Genomic DNA, 26482 nt, shown 5'->3' with positions numbered 1-26482 from the left:
GGCAGAAGAAATGTAGCTGCTGATCAGAGGCGACGAAGGATTTCAAGTGACACTGCAGAGGGGCCTCTGTGCTCCTGTGTTAAGCAGGAGAATTCGCAACAACTCGGAGTCCAGAGGGCTCTCTGGAGCAGCTGCGTTATCAGATCCCTGTGTCTCCTGCTTTCTTCTGTGCAGGGCGCCCTTCTCTGGCGGCGCTGGAGGCTGTGTGGCAGGGCCAGGACACGGATAGGCCTGCCCTTTGTCCGCTGCACTCCTAGGCTATGTGTTTCGGGGTTCTCCTCCCAGCTGAGCTAGACAGGCAGGCAGTCGTCCGTAAATCCCAGCTCCCAAAAAGGAAACTTAGAAAACATTTTCTATTTGAGCAGGTGGGGGTGGGGGTGTAGTGGGGAGGGAGTGTTTAACGCATCCTTTACTGCAGGGCTACTCAACTTTGGTAGCCCTGATGGCCACAATGATACTCACTGGCCGCAACTTAAGTGAGGCTGCATAGACATGCAAATAGACATGCAAATAGCTTTTTTCACACTGACGGGCATGAATACAAAGCACTTCCCACAATCAGGACCGGACTGAGCCATTCCAGCGCCCCAAGCAGACAATTTAATTGCGCCCCGGATTGGGGGAGGGCACATGCACAGTCCCGCCCTGCCCGGCATGTGACGGAGGGTGCGCGGAGCTGGCGGCAGCAGGGCGCGTGTGCCTGGCCCGGCCCAGCCCAGCTACCGCCGCTGGCGCACAGCCCTGGGGTCGCCCGGGGCGGTCCGAACCTGGCCATGCAGGGCCCCGCGGCCGTGGGGGAAGGGCGCTGCTGGCCGGCGCTGCAGGGGTTAATGCAGCCCCCACCCCGGGCGGCCGCTGCAGGGTGGCCGCTGGGAGCTGCTGCAGCCCTGGAGCCGGGAGCGCGGCACCTAATGGCAGCTATAAGGGGCATGAGTATCCCATGCCTTAATCTGGCCCTACCCACAATGCCCCAGCGCTCCCGGCACCTCCTCCCTGGGGGCTAGAAATGCGGACACCTTGTACCCATCTGTTCCAGCCAGCCCATCCGCTTGCGTGGTTCAGAGCTCACCCAGCCTGGGAGACGCCTCGCCATTGTGGAGCATGTTCCCAGCAGAGGCCGTGTTCAAAGGATCCCACCCCTGAGTCGCTTGTTGAGCCCCGTGTGAACCCAAACTGCCCCGCAGTCTGCAAAAAAATGGGCTGTGGGCCGCATTCAGCTCGTGGGCCGTGTGTCGAATAGCCCTGATTTACTGCAATCTCAGACAGTTGTCCCATGCTGGGGAGCAAACCATGTATCTAGCATGTGTAAAGCCACAGTGTCTAGGCCTAGCGAGCTGAGCTCTGGGCAGACCCTTGTATGAAAACAAACATCGATGCTCAGCTTGCTATTTCTATGAATGCAACTGGCTGCGTTCAAGCTTCTTGCCTTCTCCTATGTCCTACAGCTTTGTGGTAGGGTTTCCAAAGAACAACACTGAAGCTGGAGCGGCTGGAAGTGCTGTGTGCTTTAGAATTTAGCTCCCAAATTTGAGGAGGGAGACTTGTAATCTAGTCTAGCCTTCTATCTTCAGAGGCCCCGGACCTGCTCTGAAACTTCTGAGATTTGGTCTTTCTTGTAGCAATCCCATACTCCCCTACAAGAAGTTCTGTCACCTTGTTAATACACATAATGCATCCATAGTGTTTTCATGCCTTGTGGAAGAAGCACAGTGTCAATGGACTTGTGGCTGAAAATGAATTTCTTTCTGTCTGACTAATAATACCTCTGTTGGAAGTGAAAAACGAAAACATCGATTTTTGTAGCTGCTCGTTTGTTTCTTTGAGTGTCTGCTACGACAGTGAAACCCGATTTCTCTTTTGCTGGGCAGATTTAGTTGCATGCAGCCAAGTGACTGTAAATAGCCGTTTTCAGTGGAAATGTCTTATTGAAAATGTTTGTATTGGCCGGAGAAGGCTGCTCTTCCAAAATTGAAATGCTGGGCCACATTTCAGTTGCTGGTGGTCTCTTAACATAAGCACTTCTGTAGCCCCATCTGGAAGGAGCTAGAGTTGGGCGAAGTGCTTCTGTCGCTTGTCTCTCTATTTCAAGTTAAGCATCCAGACCAGGTACTGCGCTGGCTTCTCCCTTCTTGTGCTTGGTGTGGGAACTGGGGTGTGGTTGCAAAGATGCCTGTTCCTATTTAAGTTCTCTGCTCCAGCTGAGTGGAAAGCAAAATGAAAACGGACAAGCTGATCTGCTTTGAGAGTCTCAGCTGCTCACGCCAACTCAGGAACTTGTATGGCCCCATCACCGTACTGTCTGTGCTAGCATGGCTATGGAGATGAAACTTCAAATCCAAGCAAAGAGCATCTGGAGAAGTGAGTTGTATCTCCCAAAAGCTTATGCCCTAATAAATGTGGTAGGCTTTGGACTCCTTGTTCTTTTGCTGAAACAGACTGACATGGCTCACTCTCCGAAATATAAGTAATGTTTTCCTTGGCCCCGACTCCTGGAAGCAAGTGGAAATGGGATTATTTCAGCCTTCATTCTCAAAGAAAGTTTCTAGCCCTCTTGGCTAAGGAGGAAGCATCAGAATGTGACCCCACTGCTCAGAAAGCAGAAGCAACTCTTCCCGCTCCCCACCAAATCTATTATTCGAAAGTGACTCTCTTAGGAGTTTTGGTGAGCCTCACTCATGATTTTTGAACGTGTGGGGTTGGCAGTACTGCTGATGTCCTGGGCCCTACAATGCTACAGACACACTTGAGGCTCTGAGCCCATGCTGGTGAGGGGTGGTTGGTTTTTTCCGTCCCTTATATGCGGCCCCTGACTGATTTCCCTGTCTCCCCCACACCTGCGTGGGTCTGTGGCCTCTGTCTCCCCCACCCCTGCTTTACACCGAGAAAGCTTATAAATTCACCTTCTTTATCCGTGAAAGAGTGAGATGCCCAGTGGCTGTTTCCCCTCCCGCAGATAACAATTATTTACTCTGGGCTTGATAAGTATAAAAAGTCGGATTTAAGTGATTGCAAGTGGAAAAAGACAGATTGAAATAAGTTACTAAACTAAAATAAAACACACCAGGTAATCCTAATACACAAAGAAACTTGTTACATGCATAATTCCTCACCCCTCTGTCCCTGTTTCAGGTACAATCCTTCAAAGCAGAGATTTTTTGTTTGTTTGTTTCCTCTTCTCCTCTCCCCTCCCACCCCTTTTCTGGTCTGGGTCTACAGCTCTCTGTATCTTTAGAGTTCTCTGTTTGCAGGTTTCTTCCCGTGTATGCTCTTAGGGTGGGGAGGCAGTTTCAAAAGCCAGTTGAAGACTAAGCCCTGATTGCTTCCGTCCCTAAAAAGATCTTTGCTTAATCTCCCCAACCCCATGGAAAAACACCAGTTTCACGATGGAGTCCAGTACCAGGTGGCATGGTCACAAGTCTTTGTAGGACCAACCACAGTTTGGGTTGACCAGAAAACAAAACCATGTACAGATTATCTTGAGCAACAGGCTGTTATGTTTCCAGATTATCAGTACTCGCCCTCATTAGCACATTCAGAATTATAAACAGATCCCCAGTTCATAGTTCTAACTTTCCCTACAAGAATAATGCACTCACAGAAATAGAATATACACACTCAGCAGGTCATAACTTTAATACAGTTACATGCAGCATTTTGCCTAAATCAGCTTTGCGTTATGCATATTCATAAGCCAATTTTCGTAAAGTGCAGGGGGGGGGGCATGACACCTTTCTTTCTAGCCTCTCTGTGCACGCTGCTGTTTCCTGTTCACTTTCGCTTTCAGAGTTGCTGGCGGAGCTGTTGGCAGATCGTGGAGCGGTATGTCCTGTAACAGAGCAGAGGGCTGAGCGTGTACACCGGGATGCCTGGGGTATTGACAGGAACTGAAAGCTGTATTGTTTTCCTCACTTTCTTTCAGGGAGTCCTGTTTGGAGGCATGGTAAGAGACGGTCCGTAGCTCCGGATGGGCGGAAGACTTCAAGTTGCTTTGTGCTTCTTTAAGAAACTACACAATTGATGGGCAAGAGCCAGCGTGCAGGCTCCTATCCACCTGGCCTGCGGACCATTCAGCATCGCATTGGCTTCCCGTGTAGCCAGCCCGGTTGCTGGTGGAGCGTGTCCTTCACGCTGGGAAACAATAACCAGCGAAAACCGGCCCCGCTCAGCAGGGGAGTGGTACCAGGCGTCAGCAGAAAGGTAGCTGTTTGGTTTTTAGCTTAGCCCCGACATCTAGCCCCAGAGCTGGTGCGGTGAGTAACTGGCCTGCACGGCAGGGCCTGTGGGACCTTCCAGGGACCTGTGATCACAGACGTGTTGACACTTAACAGACCTTAGGACCCTTCCAAGGCAAATGCCTCCTGTCTGAGGGGTGACTTCTGCCGAAGTCCTGGGGGGAGGGTTCTCTCTCCAGCTCTGGTGAGACCTTTCTGCCGAGAGCCACTAGAGATGGATTAAGCCCCACCCTTGTGCTGGGGAAATCAATCCAGGAAGCATCTCTTCCCCCTGGCAAGTCCTCCATGGTGCTCCTGGCTCTGCAGACTGCAGCTGAACTCCCCAAACAGCCAATGAACTCGGTGACGCCCCAGTGGAGCGAGGGACTGGCCAGTCCCTGGCGGCAGGGGCTAACCCTTTCCTCGCTCTCAGCTGCTTAGCAGGTGGCTGTGGGAGAGGGAAGTGGCACCCATCAGGGTTCTTGGGCATCACTGCACTTCCGGCCCGCAGCTCTTGGGCAGCTCTTGCCTCAGGAGAGCTTGAGGCTCTGGCTACCATGGCAAGGAGCAGCGCGTAAAAGCCAAGGTGAGGGGGGTGCGTTGTTGGGGGCCGTGCGGTGACACTCGGGGATTGGGCTGGGTGGCATGGGGGGGGGAGCTGCCAGCTGATCGTGTTGCTCCGTGGAACCTCAGTGTCTGGGAACGTGGGGCTGGACCCGCCGCCTTCATGCCACTGATCCGGAGGGGAGCTTTACCTGGGCAGGGCTGGCAGGATGTGGCCCCAGGGTGCCGAGTGGGGCGGCCCTCAGGAATAGAGGAGAGTTGCATTTAGTGTAGAAGGGGCCCCGGGCAGGGAGATGTGGGGGAAGTTCAGGAGTCAGGGCTGAGGGGGGAGGGGCCCAGGGCTGAGGAACGGGGGGAGGGCAAGGGCCCCATTTTCAGAGGGGGGCTGCAGCCGCCCATAGTGGGTTGCTGCTGCTGCTCTGCTTTCTCTGGGTGTCAGGGAGGGAGGGGAAAGAGCCCAGCCTGCTGCATCCTCCTCTGGCCTCCCCTCCGCAGCCGGGAGAGCCAGGCCCAAGCTGAGCGCTGCCCCTCGTGCCGATGGTCCGGTTCGTGTGGCTGCAGCCCCCATTCTTCCGAGAGGGCGCTGGGGGAGGTGGTCGGGGGTTGGGCGTTGGGGCAGCCCCGGATGGGGGTGGGCGGGACATGCACACCCAGCCCGCCCCTTTCACCTGCCTGGCTACCTGCGGCTTAGCAGGCACCTGCAGGGCACCCAGGGCTGTGCTCCGTGCAGGAACACGAGGGAGGCCCCTGGCTCTTGGCAGACTCCCCAGCGGGAGGACACGCTCCGGGGGACTTTCCTGCTCCCACGCTCGCCAAGAGGCCTGCGTGTGGCTCCCACAGGAGCCGGCCTTGTCTTGCTCTCCTGTTGGCCGCACAGTCAGAGGGGAGACGTTCTGGTGATGCAGCGTTTGTACGTTCCACGGCTCCTCTGCCTGGCCTGCCACGGCGTTGGGGGAGCCAGGATCCGTCCCCTGCCAGTGGTATCAGCCCTGGCAGTGGTAGTGTGAGCGGGACACTGGCGTTCTGCCACCGTTAGCCTAGCCTGCATAAGAGACAGCAAGGTCTAGGGGCTAGTGTCTGGACTGGGACTTAGGGAGTCCCCTAAGGTTGCCCCTTCTCTCTGCTTCTGTCTCCCCCCCCACCACCATTTGTCTTCTGTGTTAGTCCTTCCCCAATGAGCTTAAAGGTCTGTTTTACTGTGTGGACCGTGCCTAGCACGGTGGGGGCTCTGATTCCTGCAGGGGTGTCCAGGCCGCTGCTTGCTGGGCTCTTGGGAGACATTTCGGGGTCACTTAGAGCTAAAGGACAGCACAGAACCCTGAGAGCCAGGACTGGCTGGAAAAAAACTTTATGGGACTGCGGGAAACTTGGCCACACCTATGTAAGTGGATCTCTGCCTAATTCAAATCATGCCGGACCACAGATGCTCCGGACCAGAGGGTGCCGGACTAGAGAGGTGCCACCTCATAATTAATGGTGATTAAAAACACCCGAGTTCTGTGGGCCCGACTGCCACTGGCCAAAGGCAGCTCCTGTTTTCTGTGCCACGTCTCCGATCTCAGAAGGAATTTGGACAGCCGAGGCAACAATGGCTACAAAGACTCTGACTGGGCCCTCCCTTATTGACAAGACTTGTGTTGACTCGGCCCAGCCCAGTCCCGCAGCCTGTGTCTCTGGGTGTCCTGGAGTTACAGAGTTCGAAGGGCCCCCATGCTGAGTGTCCAGCTCTTTTCAATTTCATTTAATTTTCTTGTGCAGAGGGCTGCAGGTGACTTGCATCTTGGCGGGTGGGGCCCAGCGTTCCAGAACCGCTCGTAGAGGGAGAGGGGAAAAGAGAGCAAGAAATAGAAGGGAACAGGCTTCTCTGACGGCAGATAAGGAGCGAGCTTATCTCGCCATGTTGATTCCTGGCAGGTGCTGAGGTGTGGGTGCCACCGCGGCTGCCCAGGAACCCAGACGGAAATGGGGAAGAACAGGAGAGATGGTCGGGGTTGCGCTCTTGTACCCAGAGCAGTTCAGGGCACTGCTCTTGTCTTGTGGGGCTGGGCAGCTCCCCACACCAGACCATGTACGGAGCGGGGGAGGGGGTTGCAGCGCTGCTCAGGTTCAGCCCAGCCTGCCTCTGCTGTGGGGCTGCTGATTCAAACGGGGGTGGGGCTGGACCTCGGTAGGTCTCCGTTTGGGGGCCGTTTCGAATGGGACCCAGGGCCAAGGTCCCCCTTGGGTGGCCCTGCTGCGAGCGACGCTCAGGGTGGAGCTAGAGAGCTTGTCTCTCCCAAGTTGGTCCAGTAACAGCCCCAGGCAAAGGGCCTTAGGGCCTGGCAATTCTAAAGGGCCCAGGGCCCCCAGCTACTGCTGCAGCACCCAGAGCACTGGGCCCTTAAAATTGCTGCTGGAGCGCACACGGCCGCTCCAAGTGGCTCTCCAGGCTGGGAGGGGGTGAGTGGAGTCCTGTGGGTGGTGCTGAGAGCTGGGGGGGAGGGGGAGGTGTGCTCGCTGTCTGGCCCCGCCCCTTCTGCCTGAGGCCCCGCCCCTTCTGGGAGCATAGTGCAACCTCCCCTTTGCCCAGCATGGATGCTGGCTCCCCTGGCTCCCCCTTCCCCCCCCCCCAATCTCTCTAATGTCTTGGGACCCACCTGGCTCCGGCAACACCACACATGACAACACAGCAGCGTCATGCGGCGCGGGACGCTCAGTGCCGCGGGAGCTGATCACACACGCTGACGCCGGTCTGAGCTGGAAAAGAGCAGGCTAGAAAGCCGCGCCCGTTAGCCCCTTGACCCTCCAGGAGGGTGCGGGGTGATTGAGATGGCGTCCGTCATTTGAAATCCCTCCTGTTCCAAAGGGAATGGGATTGGGCGCTCGCAGCGCTTTGCCTGTCACGCCCCCTCCCCTTCTGGGCTGGGGGGAGGTAGCACCTGCCCGAGGGGCTGTGGGCTGAGATGTGTGCCTTTCACTGGAGCTGCCATGGGCGCAGCCCTCCCTCCCCACCTGCCCATGCCATGCCCGGGCAGTGACGTTCAGGGCAGCGGGGGGCGGGGCGGTGCACTCACCTGCCCTGTTTGCTGGGGTGGGAATCTCGTAGGAGCTGGGAGCACAGCCGGCGGGACAGGGCGGGGGGGCACGGGGCGTGCTTAGTGGTGCAAAGTCAGGCCAGTGTGCTCTGTTCCAGGGCTGGCCCCGCTTCTCAACCCCCCTCTGGGCAGCAGCTAAGTCAGGGAGGCCTGTTTCCGGCTAAGCCATAGGAGCAGCTGCCTGGGTGGAGCAGTTCTAGACTCTCCAGCAGGGGTTGAGGGCGATATTCCCTTTAATCTGTTCCATCCATGTGCGGAATAAATTTTGTGTGTACTGAAGCATGTGTGAATGTGCACCGCCCGGAGAAACACAAACCTAGCTGTGAGCACCCTGCTGGGCAGCATTGGGGTCTCTCCTGAGTGGCTGCACGAGCGCCCAGCTTACAGGGAAGCCTGGGCGGGGGTGGGGAATGTTGGGTGCCCAGGCCGGGTGGGTTCGGAGCAGGCGTTGCTGCACAGTGGCCATTATGAGCTCTCCAGACCACTTCCCTGATCATTTCACTGCTCCCCGGCAGGGCAGGCCCCTCAAGGACCACTCAGTGCAGGTGTGTCTCCACTGGGTACGTTGTGGGTAGCAGCCTTCCCTGCCTCACAGCAGCCGTGGGTGTATTAACCTGAGCCTCCTGCGGGTTCCTGTGCCGTCTTGTAGCCCCTCTCTCGTCCGGCACCGAGACAGGACGGTGGCGCCCTTTTCTCTGAACAGCCCGCCGGGTTTTACCCTGCGTGCTGGGAGAGGCGAGCCCGAGGGAGGCCGGGAGTGCGTGTGTTGGACATGGGACAAACCTCTGCACGATGCTGACCCGCAGCCCTGGGGACATGCTCCTTCCTGGGATGGAGCAGGGCCTCGCCAGTGCAGAGAGAATTCCTGACCTGCGGCTTCAGCTATTCAGAAAGCTGGCTCCAGGCAGCATCCATGTGCGCCCTGCCTGCTCCAGGGCTGGTTTAATAGAGGATTAAACTGATGTTTTAAAAAGCAGAGAAGTGGCCCGCCCTCTGCATACAGAAACTGAGCCGCCGTGCCGCCCTGTGCTAGCAAATGCCACTTGTCAGGTCTGTCTCTGGGGCTTGCAGAACTGCCCCACCCATCTGGATATAATGCAGGATAAGGGATTCATGAAAAGCGGCCAAGTGCAATGAGCGAGTGCTCGTACAAGGCACGATATTCCCAAGTAGAATTACTTTGGCCTGATCCATTAAAGTTTTCCACGTGCAACTGGTCCCTGTGAAATCGGTGGGGCTGCTCTGTGAGTATGGGGCTGTACAATTGGGCTCTTGGCTTGTAAAAGGGGAAAATCCGAGCTGGGGAGAAGGGCCTGAAATAACAGATGTTGCAGTGAAGGCAGCTGGTTTGCTCTTCACACTCGTAATCCTGGGGGATTCTGGGCCAAAATATTAAAATTCTGCACCAAAAAAAAAAAAATTCTGCTCACAATATCTTACTATTTGGCATGTTTGATTTGTCAAAATAACACCCTGTAATCACGCTGCTTTGGAATAGTTTGGTAATTTTTGTAACTACAGTAAGATGGGTGGGGAACATGGGATGAAATCTCCCATGCCCACTTGTGTAATTGCGACGGAGCTGGGTTTGACCCTTTATTTCTAGCTATTAGTCCAGGAACATGTACCGCTGGATGCTCCGTGTTACGTGCTGGGCCAGTGTTTCCCAGTTTTATTTGGCCATGGAACCCTTTTAAACTCTAAATAATTTTGCAGAACCTGTGATAAGTCTTATACGTGGAGCTGAAAAAGTAGACCACAAATAAGAAGAATAAACAAATGCTAAACAAGGTCATGAGATCAACACGCATGAAAACGATTTGCAATACAATTCATAAATGCTTAAATATTCATTATTATTTTTTAAATCATAAAATGTGATTGTAATGGAATTTTCTTGCAGAACCGCTATTTTCCCATTTGGGAGACACTGTGCTAGACCACTGAAGAGCAAGTGAGGGATCAAAGGCACAATTTGTGCTGGCTACTGACCATCTCCTGCGAGGCCCGTACAAACAGTTCAAAGAGCGTGTTTTTGATAGGAAATTTTGGATTGAAAAAATTTCCTAATTCCCAAAGCGCCCCATTCTAATCCCCAAAGTGCCCCAAGCATTTGTAAGGCCACACTGCCCTTTACACCACTCTGGAAATATCAAGGAGCCTTCAAAGCTGGTTTTACACCGCTGGGGGAATTCACTTACTTGATGCTTTGGCAATCAGTCTTCTGGAGTTTGATTTAGTGGGTCTAGTATAGACCTGCTAAATCGAACGCCAAGGGTGCCCCCGTCAGCACCGGTACGCTTCTGTCGTGAGGGGTAAGGGAAGACGACAGGAAGGTTTCTCCCATCGACTTCTCACTGTGGAGACAGGGCCAAGCTCGGCTTAAGGTATGTTGACTCCAGCTAAGTAAATATGTAAAGTAGCTGGAGTTGTATATCTGAAGCCGATCTTCCGGGGTAACGTAGACCTGGTCAAAGACTGGGGACAATTCACCGAGCAGGCCAACTGCTAGATTCTGTTCCGCCTCAGAGGGCAGAACCTACCCCACACCTACCTCCTCAGAAACTCCCCGAAGCCCTGCCCCTCCATGGTGAGCGTGCCGCGGTAGCAAGCGAGAGGGGTGGCCTCTCTCTTTCTCGTGTGGGACTGCTGAGGCCCCTCTACCCTTGGTGGGATTAGTCCTGCCTTGGTCAGGGGGCTGGACTTGATGCCCTCCTGAGGTCTCTTCCAGGTCTGTGATTCTATGATTGGTGGTGATTTACATCTCTACAGGCTGCTCCAGGCCCCAGACTACCTGCCTGCGCTGCGGTAGGGGTGTAGGGCTCTTCTTGCGGCTGCCCCCATCAGAAGTCATTTTTCTGTGGGGAATCAAAGAAATCCGCTGGGGACATGAATTCTGCGTGTGCGCAGTGGTGCACAATTCCCCAGGAGTGTCTGGATGGCGCTTTCTCTCCTCTCTTCTCCCTGGTGGTCAGTGACTTCCGCTAGTCCCCGCCTCATTCCTCCTTCGGTGCTGTTCAAGTGTCTCGTGTGTGTCTTTGCGTGTTTTCTAGCTGGCCTCTCTTCCCTCAGGCTGGCTCCCTGGATGGGTTAATCCCATGACGTCTGCTTCTCCCCGCAGGATGGCTGCTTTTTAACCCTGCTCTGACGCTGGCCACCTCCCCGCGACTCAGACAGAGCTTTTCCTGTGGTGCCGCCCGTGGCAGGTAAAACTAACACTTGCTCTCCTCTGGCCATGCTGCGGGTCTAGTTTAAAGCCACAGCCATCAGGGAATGTGTCCCTGGCGTGTCCTGGGTGCAAAATGAACTTCTGTGAGCTCCCTCCACCCCAAATAACCCACCCTGCTTCACAAAATCCCCCTGATGGGAAACTGAGGTCCAGGGCTGAGATGTAACTGGCGCAAGATAGTCAGCAGGCTGTGCCTACTAGGCAACTCTGCCTCAAGTGCTCCCAAAGCAGTATTCCTCTCTGCTTCCCCAACCTGCCAAGTCCTTGGGGGATTTAGCTCATGACCCCTCAGCTCAGAGGTTTGCCTGGGCTCTGCACCCCACTAGCTTAGTGGCCATGGGGTATCAGACCTCACCCGTGGAATGGCCTATCGGTGTTTCAGGGCTGTTGCCGCGTATGGCCCAGGAGCACTGGCAGGCAAGAGCCAGGCTCCACCTCAGAACGGAGCAAGGTCCCTGCGCCAAGGCCCGGCAGCCCAGAGCAGGCCTCAGCAAGTTCCCAGGAGCCAGGCTGGCCTTACCTTGGCATGCGTGGGGCTGGCTGCTCTGCTAGAATGGGGGGGCGAGAGATCATCCCTCCTCCCCACCGCTCACTGGCAGCACTCACACATCGTGCGTGGGGAACGGAGGTGACTAAGGTGGGGACAATTCTCCCTAACTTTCAGGGAGAACCTGAGGCTCAGGGAGATGGGTCCCACCCACGCTGGGAATTGAACCCAGCTCTCCAGAGTCCCGGCCTAGTGCCCCAGCCACCGGGCTGTCCTCCCTTGGTGGGGCAGACGTGGAGCAGAAAGGCAGGTGGGGCGGCTGGGTGATGGCTCACAGCCTTGCCAGGCAGCTAGCCAGCTGGCAGGATGGCTCATGAAGGGGTGTCTGCCGCATGCAGCTTGTACCGGGGCCTCTGCACCCCGCCTCTGGTACCCCCGCGGGTCGGTGGCTCGGGTCTGTCCGGCTGGGCGCTCCTGTCGGGCTCCTTCGAAGCGGAGCTCTGCGTCCCCGGCCCTCCTCCCCCCAGCAGGAAAGGCAGGTCCACATCGGGGGGGGGGGGGTGCCAGCTCGCAGCTCCACCTCCTGCTCCGCAGGGCCAGCTCCCCGCCCCGCCCGGCAGACATGGCCTTCGCGCGGGCCCAGAAGCTGAACCTGCTGCGTCTCGCCGTGCTCCTGGTCCTGGCTTTAGCAGGCCTCAAATTTATCTTCCGAGACAGGTAAGGCTTCCGCCCACCCTGCAGCGGGGCTGCCCGGGGCGTGGGGCGGGCACGCCTGCCCTGTGGGGCTGGAGAGAGTTCCCCCCATCCTGCCCCCAGGCAGCTCCCTCACCTCCGTGCCCGCCCGGACTCTCTTTAGCCCTGCCCTGGCCGGGCCAGCTACGCCCGCCGTGTGCAGATGGATTTGCAGTCCTCATGGTGCGGGCTGGGCTCTTCCTGCGGCTCCCCAGTATCGCTGGGTGCAGGAGTGTCCGGGGCTCCCATTGCTCACCCCAGCCGGTGCCAGCTCTTCCCCTTCATCTGCAGCCCACAGGCAGGGCAGGAGGGGCCCGGTGAGAGAGCTGCCCCTGCCCCCCAGCGTCCCAGTCCCAGGAGCCCTCTCTGGGACTCTCCTGCCGCGCCTGAGGGCACCGCCGCAGGGCAGTAAGTGGGACAGTTCTGCCCCAATGCCCTGCCAGGCCAGCAGCTGCCCTTGGGGTGGGGGGTGCACCCCCTTTGGGTGACTCCCCGCCTCTAGGGGCGGGTGGGGAAGAGCTGCGCTGAACCACTGCAGGCTGACGTCCCAGCAGCTCCCCCCAGAGTCCAGCCTGGGAGAGCCCCCGGAGGGCGAGGGGGGGTTCTGTGCCCGTGGCTGCTCTGCTGGGGCTGCCCGCAAGGGAGCTGCTGCAGGGGGGCGGGTTGCTGCCCGTCTCCAGCTGCTCCCCTCTGCATGCGCCGCAGCACCCTGGAGCCGCACAAGCACCTCAGCAAGGACAGCGGCTTCTGGGCAAAGGCTGGAGAGGCCCAGGAGGAGGCCCGGCCCCACAGCCAGGCCCTGGCGCTCTCGGCGGCGAAGGCGCCAGGGGGGCCGAAGCACACGACCCAAAAGCAGCTTTCCAAGGACTTCAGCACCGCGGAGATGAGGCTCGTCCACCTGGACCTGAAGGGAGCCGCGCCCAAGGTCTCCTACTTGGAGCAGGTGGGCAGCGGAGCGCTCTGGGGCGGCTCAGTTCCCTCTGTCCCACCCTGGCCCTGCCCTGCTGGGGGGGCGTCCCCATGGTTCCGAGCAGGCCCGGTGGGCGTCTTCCCGTGCTCCCCCAGCGCACGATACAGCTTCCCGCCTTGGCTGCATGGCCCCTCCCGCTCCGGGGGGCTGGGAGCAGAGCCGGGAGGAGGGAGAGGACGTGTCAGAGCGTGGGCAATGCCCACTGGCCATGGGCTGTCTGGTGCTCTGTGGAGCCAGGGGACTTGCACCCCTAGACAGCCTGGCTGGGTCTGGCCCGTGGTCTCTGGCCCGGAGCCCAATTGGCCAGCTGTCGTCTAGGGCGCCTTTGCTGTCCTTGCAGGTGTTTCCGCTGCTCTCCAAACTGGGCGCCAACGGGATCCTGGTCGAGTACGAAGACATGTTCCCGTTTGAGGGCGAGCTGGAAATCCTCAAGTCCCCCTACGCGTACAGGTAAGACGTTGCAATGGGCAGTGCCAACGGGAGGCGGCGGGGGGCTGGCGGCGTGTGCCAGCTTGGTGTACCACCGCACCATGGCCCGCTCGGCACTGGAGGGGCTGCAGGGCTCGGCGTGGGCCTGCCGGAACGGCGCCCTAGACGGGAGCCGGCCACGGTTCCAAGCCTGATTTAACCTTGGGCACCGGCTTGGGCTGGAGCGTTGCAGACGCTGGCCGGCCAACGCAAAGCCCCTGACCGGCTGGCTGTCCCTCTCGCCCTGCAGCGAAGACGACATCGAGAAGATCCAGCAGCTAGCGAAACTCAGTGGGCTGGAGGTGGTTCCCCTGGTGCAGACCTTCGGGCACGTGGAGGTGGGCACTGATCTCGGCGCGAGTCGGCCCTTCCGGAGGGGCTGGCTGACCCCAGCGGCTCCCGGCCCGCATGGGGGAGGCATGTCTGGCCATCCGGTTGGCTCCTGTGGCCTCCCAGAAGCAGGCTGGCTCGAGGTGCCGACAGGGCCGGTGCCGAACTCTGCACAGAGCGGACGCCCTCTGCTCTGTCCCCATCAGGCAGGTGGGCCTGGGGGTGCGCAGCCATGGCCCCGCCCTGGAGCGCTCCTCAGAAGCGTCCAGTTCTCTTCCAGCTCAACCCAGGCTCCCCCGGCTATCTGTGCGCAGCTTTACGTTCCCTCAGCCCCGCGTGCCTGCGTCTGGCTGTGGGCCGGTTGCCACAGTAGACGGGGGTTGGGGAAGGGGATGCGATGGGTGCTGCCCGGGGGCATGCTGCGCGGGACTGTCCGTGCGGTGCGAGACACCACGCGCTCCGGTCTGCCGCACGGAGGGTTCTCTGCCCGCTGGCTTTCCCTCCGGAGAGTCTGGCTCCCGCGCTGCTGTGGAGTGAGGGACCCGCTGCTCGGGAGTCTCTCGTTTTCGCCCCTCACCCAGCCACCTCGGTCTCCATCACCCCTCCCCTTTGCAGACGACTGGCATTTGCCCAGGTCTTGGCAGTGAGCCTGGGGGAGGCTCCTGTGGGCTTTGAACTGGCGTGCTCAGGGGCATTCCTCCAGGAGCAGGCACAGCTCCCATGGACAGTGCCGCTCAAACCACATGGGGAGCTGGGCTGCGGGTCCCCCTCGTCCTGGGCCTGTACCCCCATCCACAGCCTGGCTCCAGCCAGCCAGAGCCCTTTTAAGGCAGAGCAGGGACCCCCCAGTGGCTGCTTCCCCTTGCAGTCAGGCCCCTCCCTTCCCAAAGCGAGGGCGGGCCGGGGGGCAAGTTCTACGGCGGGTTCACACGCTTCCTTGTGCCAGTTCATCCTGAAGCACGACAAGTACCAGCACCTGCGGGAGGTGGAGCGTTTCCCCAACAGCCTCAACCCTCACGCCCCAGACACCCTGCCCCTGCTGAAGAGCCTCCTGTCGCAGGTGATAGACAAGCACCGACACGCCAGCTGGATCCACATCGGAGCTGACGAGGTGAGGGCTGGGGGTCGTGCGAGGCTTCTCTTGCTCTCCCCTCTGCCTCCTGCGGGCTCTGGGAGTGTTTTGGGGGGGGTCAGCACTGTTCCCCACTCTGGCACTTGGAGTGCAGAAGCTGGGAACCCGCAAAAGACTTGAAAATACCCTGCCACTAGAGGCTTGTTACAACTCCCCGAGGTCACAGATTCCCCGGCCTTGGACTGATATCGCCACCGCCACCCGAACGCAGAGCCCCTTTGACAACCCAGGAAGGGGCACTCGGGAATTCCTCCGGGGGGACCCTCACGTGCTTCTAACCCTCCCTCTGGAGAGAGCTTGAAACCCAGCCGCTGCCTCGGCTGAAAATGGAACTTTGAATTTCTCTCCGTAGCTGGCCGTGCAGTCTGAGACGTGCACCCAGCACCTCCCGCCTTCTAGGACACAGGACACGGAGCCTGTTCCGAAAAGGGCGATTTTGTTTGTTTAAAAAAAGGAAACCCATTTGGTAAAACACCGCTTGGTGGCTCGGTGTTACAGAGCAACTGAAAACGGGATGAAAACCATTGAGAATTGCTTCTCTGGGACTCAGCATGGAACATTCCAGTGTCCTGGGGAAGTCGGATGTGCTCAGGGCAGAGAAGCCCAACAAACCCAGAAACAGACCAAACGTGATTGCGTCTGACTAAACATTCCCTGTTCTACTCCCATAGCTGTAGATTTAGGACTTAGTCCTTCCCTAGGCATGGATGTCGCTGGATTCTCCAGGATTTGCTCCCTGGGTTTGCACATGTCCTTCCAGGAGGTCTTCCCCAGCCTCAGGAAGACGGAAAGGGGGCTGCTGTGCTTCCAGTTCAAAAGCCTGAACTCTCTTTTCATGTCCTGCTTCCCTCTCTTCCTGGCGTTTCTCTAGGACTCCCCACCTCTGGCTTTAACGCCTCATGGGCAAGTCTAAAGAGCTAACAGCTGCTGAGAAGAGCATTTAACTAACTGAATGGCTGGAACATCCAGAGAAATGGTCCCTGCCCCTCCCATTTCACCCCACTCGTTGGGTCTACAGCGAGGCCAGCGGTGCAAACACACCAAAGGCTGCTCCTGCCTTGGCAAGCCATGACCCAAGGGTGGACATACTAGGCAGTCCCCATGTGACAGCACGTTGGGGGTCCCCCGTGTCCTGCACCCCGAGATGGCACAAACAGACTCCACCAGCCAGTGGAATTGAGGGTGGTTTATTGCTCCTCCAGGATACAGCACAGCACAGATGTAATCTGGTTACAGGAACTGGGGCTAAGAGGCCTCAGTGCCCCCCTTGAGATAGGGGAATCCCAGCCCCCCTCCCCAGTTCCTTCTCCCTTGCTTTCCAGCCAGGAACTCACTCCCTCTCCTCCAGCCCTGCCCCCAGCCAGGGCAGCATCCACCTTCCTTTGTTCCTCTCCATGGGGGTCAGCTGGCCAAACCAGTTGGGATCCCCTCTTTGCATAGTGACTCAGCGCTTGTCTGCTCGGTGGAGCTACAGACAGCAGCCAGAGAGTTAGCAGGTTCCCCCCACTACGTCACAGCCCAGTTCTTGGGGCACTGCCCTCTGCCTCCTGAGAGCCCCCTCTGGGCAGAGCGAAGGGGAAGGAACGAAATATCTGGAGAAGAGGCATGCGGAGCGACTCCGCCGTCCACACCCGATTGGCGCTTTCAGTGCCCTTGTGGCAGGTGCCTACTAACGGACCCCAAAGCTCCCCCCACTGTGCGTGTGGCTAGGCGGGAACGGAGCCTCGGGGGGTGCAGGGTGGTAGCTCTTTGGGCCCAGCTCTGGGTGACCAGGGGGTGATGTTTTTGGCCTGCGTTTCCAGCAGGGATGTAGCCACGGGTGGGCCTGAATGGGCCATGGCCCTCCTACTTTGCTTCCAGGCCCACCCCCTGGCAGCCCGCCTGGTGCTCCTGCTGGAGAGCGGGGCCAGGGGACTGGGGCTTCACCCCACCCCCCACCATTGCCCACCCACCCACCCAAAGTCGGGGCCCAGCCTGGCAACGCCACCCAGGGACAAACGGTTGCGTGTTCCGCGGTGTCCCTGGGTGCTCGAAGGGCCTGGCGTTTCAGAGCGGGCCACAAGGGTCCCATGAGTCGTCAGGGCCCGTCGCTCCAGCTGCCTGCCCTGGAGGGATGAAGGGCAGAGCTGACCCAGCCTGCCTGGGAACGTGGCGTTTGTGGGAGAGAATCGGGCTCTGTTCCAACCCAGCTGGCTCCTCTGGAGAGCGAACGTCAGCTGTGACCGTTGCACCTGTCTAGAGCAAGGGTGGGCGAGACACGGCCCACGGGCCATTTGATCCGGCCCCGGCCCACCCTGCCACGCCCCTGCCCCCAGGCTGATCCAGACCTAAGGGAAGGGGTGTGTGCGAAGTCATTCGCTGTTCCAAGCAGCTGGCGGTTCCCTCTAGGCACCGTGTGTGACGGCGCGTTGGGGGTCCCCCGTCTCCTGCACCCCAAAATGGCACAAACAGACTGCACCAGCCGGTGGAATAGAGGAAGTTTATTGCCTCTCCAGGATACAGCACAGCACAGATGTAATCTGGTCACAGAGCTGGGCTAGGATGCCTCAGGCCCCCTTGAGATGGGGGAGACTGGGCCCCTAAACTCCAGCCCCTTTCCCTAGCCTGTCTCCTCCATGCTTCCAGCCAGCAACTAACTCTCTTCCAGCCCTGCCCCCCAGCCAGGGCAGCATCCCCCTTCCTTTGTTCCTCTCCATGGGGGGTGTCTGGCCATACTGGTTTGCATAGTGACTCATCCTGTTTTGCTGGGTCGTGGTACCCACGGCAGCCAGTGGGGGTTACCCCAGAGCCAGCAGCATAGAAACCAGCCAGGTACCCCCACTACGTCACACCGTGCACCCCTGGCAGGGCGGGGATGGGGGGCAAGAGACTTGCACACTCCCCTGCCCCCAGGTCCCAATTGGCCTGGGGCGGGGAACCGCGTGAAGTCTCCTCCCCCCCCACCAGGGATGGTTGGTGCCTACAGGGATCAACCCCTTGTGCCTGAGACCCCGCCCCTTGTGCCTGAGGCCCCGCCCCTTGTGGGGCCGGCCAGTGACCACTGCTAAAATTTGTGAAGTTGCCTCCCCTGCAAAAATTATTGCCCACCCCTCGTTTAGAACATTCTGCCGCTGGCGTTGCAGCAGCCCCAATGGGGACACCATTTCTCCGGACGTTCCCGCCATTCAGTTAGCTCAGCGCTCTTCCCAGCAGCTGTTAGCTCTTTAGCCCCGTCCCTAACTGGCTGGTTCTGGCCGGAGGTGGGGGGGGGTTGCAGTTTTTCAAACGTCCGTGTTTTCCCTTGGCTACGTCCGCAGAGGCAGGTCAGAGACGTGCGCCTTCGCTCCTGGGAAGAGCTAGTTGCATCGTCTCGCCCCAGCCCCGAGGACCTGACACGCTTTGCTCCTGCGGTGGAGAGCCCCATTCGGGTGTGATCCTCCCCGCCCTCCCAGGAGACAGCACTGTCCCCGCCAGCTCTTCGGAGAGTCTTTCTGTTGGGTCGGGCTCATGCCGCTGCTCCTCCGCAAGGTGGCAGCGACGTGGCCGTGCGTGGCCAAGGACCCGTCGAGGCGAGCCGCCTCCCTCTCGGAACGATGTGACCCTTGTGCCCGGCTGGCTCCGAGCCGGTGCAGAGGCTGCTCCTAACGCGTTTCCCTCCTGGCAAGCCCAGGTCTTTCACCTCGGGGAGGGGCTGGATTCCAAGACCTGGCTGAGCCGCAGTGGCGGGGACGTGGGGAAGATGTACCTGAACCACATCCAGGAGGTTGTGAACTTCATCGCGAGCCAGTACCAGGGGCTGCAGGTGCTGCTGTGGGACGACATGCTGAGGAAGATCAGCGTAGGAGCCATCCGAGGTCAGCTGGCTTGGGGCTCCTCTCCGGGAGCATGCGGGAAGGGGGGCAAACCTGGCATGTGTCTAGTCTCAGTACGGCACTCCTGGGCGGTTCCGCAAAGGGGGAGAGCCCACCTGAACCATGGCCCCACCCCCCACTTCTCTCCCTCCCCCCATTGCTTTTACAAGTGCGGGGGCCTAGCCCCCACCCCACTCTGGCACCCTGGGTCCACACCCAGAGTGGGGGCTGCTTGTGCATCTCCAGAGGTCCCAGTGGCCCCGGCTCTGGGCGTGGGGAACGAGCGGGTTCCTGTTGCATTCTCCCTCCTCCGGGTGCTTTCCATCCTGCAGAGTCTGGCATAGCCAAGCAGGCCGCCCCGGTGCTGTGGTTCTACGCCCCGGACCTGGACACGGAGCAGATCGGTAAGGGGCAGACCCGGGACGGCTTCTTCGCTCGCTGCGTTGCCGGGGAAAGGCCAAGCCGAGCCCTGGCGTGAGCAGGGGGCGGCTCTGTGGAAGTCCGGGCCGTGTTGCCAGTGTGTCCGGCCTTGCTTTGCCCCAGTTGGCTTTTGTGCCATGGACACCCAGTGCCTGGGGGAGGGGTGGAGACCCTCCACTGCCCTGCACAGGGGCTGCCAGCTGTGAGCATCTTACCTGTGGCGAGTCTGGGTCCCGTGGGATGGAGCCTAACAAAGCTCCGAGCCACCCGCCAGCATCCCGGGGCCGGCCCGGGCAAGGCGAGCCAAGAGAGGGCTGGTACGTGCACCGGTGGGGCTGGGCGGGGCCGTCACCTGCAGGGACGCCCTCCGGTGGCCCCTGGCGGAAGAGCAGTGTGGGTGCTGGCAGAGGCTTCCCAGCTGGTGGCTGAGCTCGGAGCGGGGTCTCTGTCTCTCCTAGAAACGCTGGTTTCGAAGTACGCGGAGAGCGGCTTCCGAACGGTGTGGTTCGCGAGTGCCTTCAAAGGCACCACGGGCCCCGCGCAGGCCTGGACCTCGCTCAGTTACCACCTGAAAAACCACCTCAGCTGGCTGAAGGTGATGCAGGCCATGTCCAAGCACCCGGCCGTCAGGCTCCAGGGAATCGCCCTCACTGGCTGGCAGAGGTGAGGCTCTGCGCGCGGGCAGGGGGTGGAGACGGCCGTCGCTCTGCTTCCGAGTCTGGCCGCTGCCCACAGAGAGCGCCGCCTCTCCCTGGCAGGGTGAAAGCTGGGCAGGGTTTGCTGTCCATGGCCGTCACGGGGACGCTGCCTTCGGGCCGGGCAGACCCTTAGTAGGAAGATGCTCAGAGAAGCACCCGAGAGAGGCTTAGCGAGCCGGGGAGCGGGGTCACGGGGCGCCAAGAGCGTGGCCAGGTGGCTGAGGGGAGGGTCCGTCCGTCTGGAGATAAGCGGGGGAGGAGGGAATGCCTGAGGAGAGGGGAGGTGACTAGGGACAATGGCTGAACAGTCTGAACCTGCAGGAGGCCCCTGGCCATGGGATCCTTCTCCGGGGGGGAGGGTGAAAGCGGCGACGCTGGGATCTGGACAGAACTCGAGCAGGGAGCAGCCCTGCCAGGGAAGCTAGGGGCCTCGTGGGTCCGTCCCACTGCCAGCCGTCGGCAGAGCTCGCTGCAGCCCCGGCTTGCCTTCGCTTCTCTGCTGGGCCAGCTTTCCCTGGCCACATCCTGCCCCGCTTAGAGAGCGACCCGCCTGGCACCCCGGCTGGGCAGCGGGCGAAACCGGCTGCTGCAACTCGGACGTGCGGAGCTGGCGCAGAGCTCTGGCTGGCTGCAGGCGGGAGGAAGGGGGGTGTCGTTCTGCTGCTGTCCTGAGGCAGAACGCTGCCAGGCGGGGAGGGGGCGGCTGGTTCTGCGGCCTGACCCTGCGCTGCTCTCCCCTGCCCCGCAGGTACGACCACTACTCCGCGCTGTGCGAGCTGCTGCCGGTGGGGATCCCGTCCCTGGCCGTGTGTCTGCAGACGCTGGTGAATGGTGAGGGGCTCGCAGCCGGGGCCTGAATTGACCCAGCCCCTCACGTGACAGGGGGGGTGGTCTGACAATCGTAGAATCCTAGAACTGGGAGGGACCTCGAGAGGTCGCGTCCAGTCCCCGGCCCCCACGGCAGGACAAGCCCAGCTAGACCCTCCTTGGCAGGTGTCTGTCCAACCTGCTCTTCCATATCTCCAGCGATGGAGACTCCACAACCCCCCCCCCCACCCAGGCAATTTATTCCAGTGTTTCACCCCCTGACAGGCAGGGAGTTTTTCCTAATGTCCAACCTAAACCTCCCTTGCTGCAGTTGAAGCCCCTTGCTCCTTGGCCTGTCCTCCCTTCTTCTTGTAACACCCTGTTAGGTACTTGAAAACCGCTCTCCTGTCCCCCTCAGTCTGCTCTTTTCTAAACTAAGCAAGCCCAGTTCTTTCTGTCTTCCCTCCTAGCTCCTGTCTTCTAGACCTTTTAACCATTTTTGTTGCTCTTCTCTGGACCTGTTCTCCAGTTTCTCCACATCTTTCTCGAAATGCGGTGCCCAGAACTGGACACAATCCTCCAGCTGAGGCCCAACCTGCTCAGAGCAGAGCGGAAGAGTCACTTCTCGGGTCTTGCTCACAACACTCCCGTTAATACCTCCCAGAACCATGTTTGCTTCTTTTGCAACAGTGTCGACTCATATTCAGCGTGTGGGCCATCATAGCCCCTAGATCCCTTTCCGCAGGACTCCTTCCTGGTCAGTCCCATTGGCCAATGTCCGCCCGTCTCCCTGGCTGCCACGGACAGAGGCTGCTTGGCGGCGGCAGCCCCTGTCCACGGGGGGACCCAGCTCCCTACTGGAGCAGCCTCCGGTATATCCCCACTGATAGAGGCAGTGGAGGGGGGGTGGCACCGCAGAGACGGTGCTGAGAGGAACTGGCTGTTAAGCTCCCCCCCCAGCACCATCTCCTGTCCCCCCTCCCCCCTTGCTGCCTGTCTACGGGGGGGGGAGCGAGTACTCGAGTACGTCACTCAGCTGCTCGCTGGCATCCCTAGCCTGGAAGCCGCACGCTGGCAGCCGGGAGGGGCAAGGAGGCCTGTGAATAGGATTGAGGGTTCTAGGGGCAGCATGGCCCTTCCTGCCGCTTGTCTCAAGTGATCACAGCCAGGATGCTCTTCCTCCAGGGTAGGTGGCCCCTCCTGCTGCCACCTGTGCTCCTGCAGCTCCGCGCCTGTCCTTAGCATGCTGGCTCAGGCAGGACCCATGCCCCCAGCGCCACCCGCGGACGTGACCTACAGACCAAGCCCCCCGGAGCTCCTAGCAAGCTGCCAGTGCGGCCCCCTCTGGCTAAAGTGTAGGCTCTCTCCCTGGGCTTCTGCCTGCCCTGTCCTGTCCCCTCCCCTAGTGCCTGTGCTGTGGCCTCCTCCCCCTCCAGGTGGATTCACGGAAGCAACCAAAAGGAAGATCCTGGACACGCTGGGCTTCAGGAACATCCACCTCGAGGAAAGCACGTGGTAGGTTGCTCGTGCCGCTCCGTCCCCGCTGGCTGGGCCCTGGGGTGCAGCTCGGGGCTGTGGACCCGAGCGCTTCCCGCACGCGACCCTGAGCCATCACTAGCCCAGCCGGCCTGCTCCCCCAGTCCTCCTGAGACCACTGGTTTGGGGGGTCCCCAGCGCGTCCCAGGGGCCTGCTGCACCTCGTGTGCGTGGCTGCGGCATTTCTCCGAGCCCCCGGCGGCTGTACGCATGGGGAAGGCGACTCCGGGAGACCGGTCCATTCCATGCATCGCGGGGGAGTCGGTTCTGCATTTGGAGCTAGGGAGCGAGGCCGTTCTTCTGTCCAACCCCCCGCCCCCGGGTTAGCCGCTGTTTCCAGAGCGGTGACCCTTCCCCCAACACGGGCAGGTGGTGCTTGGCACGCAGGCCTGGCCCCTGCAGCCTCCATGTCTGTCCCCTCCCCTGCCACGTGCTTGGGCCTCAGCCCAGTAGGCAGGGCCCTGCCGGCTCTTGCGCATTTCAAGAGCAAAGCGCCCCGGGGGCAGCGGGGGGCTGCTTGCATTCCCCGCTGGCCGGGCTCCCCGCGGCACGTCCGCCTTGGAAATGCAGCAAGCGCCGAGGCGCCCTTATGGACTCATCGACTATTCGATTAGTTGAACATCCCTAGTTCGGCTTGGGGACTCCTTCCTTGGCTGGCGGGAGGGCAACGCCTGCTGCTGGCAGCCAGCTTCTCCTCCGGGGCGGGCGCAGCCCAGCCAGGCCCCGGGGACGCGGTAGCGGGGAAATCGCTGCCGGGGGGGGGGGGGGACTCTCTTGCATTACACCAGAAGGTGCAGCTGCTAGACGGGTGGCCTGGGATTCTGCTCTGTTCCCTGCTCTGCCGCTGGCACCGTGTGAGCAGGGCGAGTCACTCAGCCTCTCCGTGTCGCCGTTCCCGTCTGCTGGCCTGCGACGGGGGCAAAGGGGCACTTGCTCTGGGCCCCTGCCGTTGACAAGGGCCTGGGGCTCCTGCAGCAGGGCCCCGGCGCTCTCTGCACGGTTCTGAGAGCTGGGGCGGGCAGTGCCATGGTCTGGGCGGCGCTGGGGGCTGGCTGCTCTCCACCCCGCCCCTTTGAGACCCCCCCCCCCGCCTTGCCCGGGTGGTTAAATACATCCAATCTTGAGCTGCTCAGATGCTGTGATGATGGGGGCCCAGCTGAGCTGCTCAGACAGCCAGAGAGGAAATATCTCTGTCCCACGGCAAGGGCCTTTGGGTCCCCCCCCCCAAACCTCTGCACTCAGAACGGTGGCCCTTGTCCCTGTGACGTGTCAGTCCATGCACGGGGCTGTCCTCGCGGGGCGATTCTCTGCCCTTCCGGTGAGCCACGTGACGAGCCACAGAACAGGACCTGCCACGTCGGGCTGAGCTTAGCTGTGGTCGGGGTGATCTTTGGGGCCTCGTCGCTCCTGTGCTGCCTGGAAACTTGCCCACGTCCCTCTTAGATTCCACCTTGCTACAGCCCTTGCCAAAGCCCAGGAGACGTGGGGGGATGGGCAGTGGCTGCTCGACATTTCCAGGTAGGAGGCAGAGCGTCCAGAGAGGTGGGCCGCAGTAACCAGCCATGGGATGAAGTGGAGAGTCCCGTCGGCTTGGAGAGCAAAGGGGGATTTGGGGATCTGGTTCCTTTCCCACGGCTCACGGCTCCGCCTGCTGCGTGTTTCTCCTAGTGAAGGAAATGGAGCGTTTCCAGGCTCTGAAATCTACCGCATGGTGGAGCAAATCAACAGCCAGTTGAAAGAGAGCGTGGGGAAAGTCCTGGACGAGGAGAGGTAAGGGGGCGGTGTGCGGCAGGGAGCAGGCCTCTGCTGTCCTGGGCTCTGGACCCGACCCTGCCCTGGTCTCGTGAGGAGGGCTGGAGTGTGGTATTGGGGGCCACCCCAGGGGAGTGGGCTGTCTGGGGGCGGGGGTGGAACCAAGGCTCCTGTCTGGGCTCTGCTGCTCATGGCTTCTTGCCCGGCTCCGGGCTGCTTTCAGTCATTCCCTGCCCCACCTCCATCCTCCAGGAGCCTTGTCCCAGTCTCTCTCACGCCCGGCTCCCAGCTGCAGCTCTGCTCCCCTTTGCTCCCCTTATTCCTCCGGGTGCCCGCTGGGGGTGCATCGAGCGCATGGAGGAAACACGCTTCTTGCTCTCGCTGTGCGACCAGCCCCACCGCCTCCTCCAGCAACTGCGGGGAGCCCTTTCAGGGACAGCCCTGCTAAGCCCCCACAGCCGCAGCATGGGGCATGCACACATGCACTGTGGGGATAGTGCGGGCCCAGTCCCAGTGCATTTGGAGCCTTGTTCCCTGCAAGCTGAGTGCTTGGGCGGCCACCCAGGAGAGATTCAAGTGCCGCCCAGCAGGTTAGCAGAGCACCCACCGCCGGCAGCCTGTGTTTCTCCTGGTGGTGCACATCCACACATGCCTTGGTGCACCGGACAAAATGTATCCCACACAGGATGGTAAAGCTTAGAGGGAATATTGACTAGGAGTTGTGAGAGGACGGAGCATGCTCCAGAAAATGTAGCTGCCAAACTCTACCATGTCCCTCTCTAGCATGAGCCAGCGGAAATTATTTGTATAGGCTTATAACTTGGCCCCATTTGGGTGGTTTTTCACCGGAATGACAAAAATCACCTCCCTAACACCAGGGCAATGTCCCTGCCCCACACCACGAGGGTGCTAGAGCGTCTCGAGGAACATGGCCGTCAGGTTTATTTTTGGACCGCATTTTTCCCTAATCACGGACTAGGAACAGCTGGACTCGTAGCTAAACTTTAACATAGAAATGCAGCTGGAGGCAGACCCCTGGCACGGGAACTTTGGCCCCGGCAGCTCGTGTTCGGGGAAGTTCTAAGCACATGGAAAGTGGAGTGTGTGCAACAAGTAGGGGTGTTGCTGCCGGCCAGTTAGTCCCAGAGCTCCCCCCTCAGGGTTCGCCGTTGGGGCGGATCCTGCCAGGGTGACACACATAGGCACATAGTAACTGACGTGGTGTTTCCGGGGGTCCCTTTCTCTGTCTCCCCTGCCAGCGCCATCAAGGGGTGGTTCAGCCAGTACCACCGGAAGCACCGGTTCGGGAACCCGCGCAACCTGGAGACCTTGGGCAGCAAGGTGTTGAAGTACGTGAATGCAGGCTCCCGTGGCCCGGTCTGGGGGGCGGGGGCAGATGGGCCGCGTGCCACGTGGTGGGCCCGTCGGGGTCTCTGTGTGGGGGGGCTCCTGGCCGGGCTTTTGCAGAAGCCAGCGCTTGCCTTCCTGGGGGCGAAGGCCTTGTGTGGTGAGCGAAGCCTCCACGTGCCACCGAGCCGGAATCCACGCCATGGAGCCACAGTGCCACGCTCGAGCCTGAGAGAACCTCCACGGGGCCGGGGCTGAGAGGGGCGGTACAGGTCTGGGCAGGGAGCACTCCTGTGCCCTGGGACTGCCGTGCCCAAGCCAAGCAGCCTGTGCCGCTGAGAGCCGGGGCTGGGCTCTCACGAGCCTGAACGTGGGTCCCCACCCCCCATCCCTGTCTGGGGGGCAAGGAGGCAGCTTCCATGAGCCCCCCGGGCAGCCGTAACTCGAGCTGAATGCAGGGTGTTGTCAGGGCCGGGGGAAGCCAGTGGCCTCTTTCCAGCCGCCAGAGATCACTGGGCCTCTAGCCGCGGCCGTGACCGGCTGGCAGGTGAGGCTCCCGCAACGTCCGATCCGCCTTCCTGGCGCCGGAGGGGAGGCGGCCGGTCAGGCCCGGGCAGTTCTCAAGGGATGCGAAGAGGCTGGGCCGGGAGAGCTGGGTTCTGGGCTCTTCCCACGTGACTTGGGACCAAGCCCTTCGCCTCCTGAGCTCGGCTGCCCCCTGTGAAGCGGGGGGGGGGGCGGGGGGAGCCTTCACGGGCACCATCAACTTCCCCGAAAGCATTTTGGGGCCTGGGCCTGCCCTGGAGCCCCCTGCTGGTTGCCATGGTGACACAGTTGCCCCTGCTGTGGTGCAAGGTGTCTGCCCCCTGCTGGCGGGCGAGGGAGGAGCTCACAG

General features: G+C 60.4%; 2 protein-coding genes across 12 annotated transcripts in view; one reads left to right on the top strand and one right to left on the bottom strand.

Annotated features, from left to right (window-relative positions):
- Nucleotides 1–26482, bottom strand: part of MLST8 (MTOR associated protein MLST8) — a 170639-nt gene that overhangs the window by 21094 nt on the left and 123063 nt on the right. The gene's annotated exons all lie outside the window — the stretch shown is intronic.
- Nucleotides 1–26482, top strand: part of LOC102454494 (hexosaminidase D-like) — a 36113-nt gene that overhangs the window by 7703 nt on the left and 1928 nt on the right. For 2 of the 11 annotated variants that reach the window (XM_075899891.1, XM_075899889.1), the window contains exons 2-14: nt 3920–4197; nt 10922–12282; nt 13003–13240; nt 13608–13717; nt 13986–14073; nt 15012–15176; nt 18847–19030; nt 19360–19431; nt 19906–20110; nt 20894–20976; nt 22389–22467; nt 24157–24258; nt 25500–25589. In XM_075899891.1, coding sequence (XP_075756006.1) covers nt 11939–12282; nt 13003–13240; nt 13608–13717; nt 13986–14073; nt 15012–15176; nt 18847–19030; nt 19360–19431; nt 19906–20110; nt 20894–20976; nt 22389–22467; nt 24157–24258; nt 25500–25589 — 1760 coding nt within the window. In that variant the 5' untranslated portion in view covers nt 3920–4197; nt 10922–11938. The other 9 variants (XM_075899897.1, XM_075899896.1, XM_075899898.1 and 6 more) reach the window with 9 other exon arrangements.

Source organism: Pelodiscus sinensis, chromosome 16, assembly GCF_049634645.1.
Source record: "Pelodiscus sinensis isolate JC-2024 chromosome 16, ASM4963464v1, whole genome shotgun sequence".
Lineage (NCBI taxonomy): Eukaryota > Metazoa > Chordata > Testudines > Trionychidae > Pelodiscus > Pelodiscus sinensis.
The sequence above is the reverse complement of the archived record's forward strand: the minus strand, read 5'-3'. Positions and strand labels throughout refer to the sequence as shown.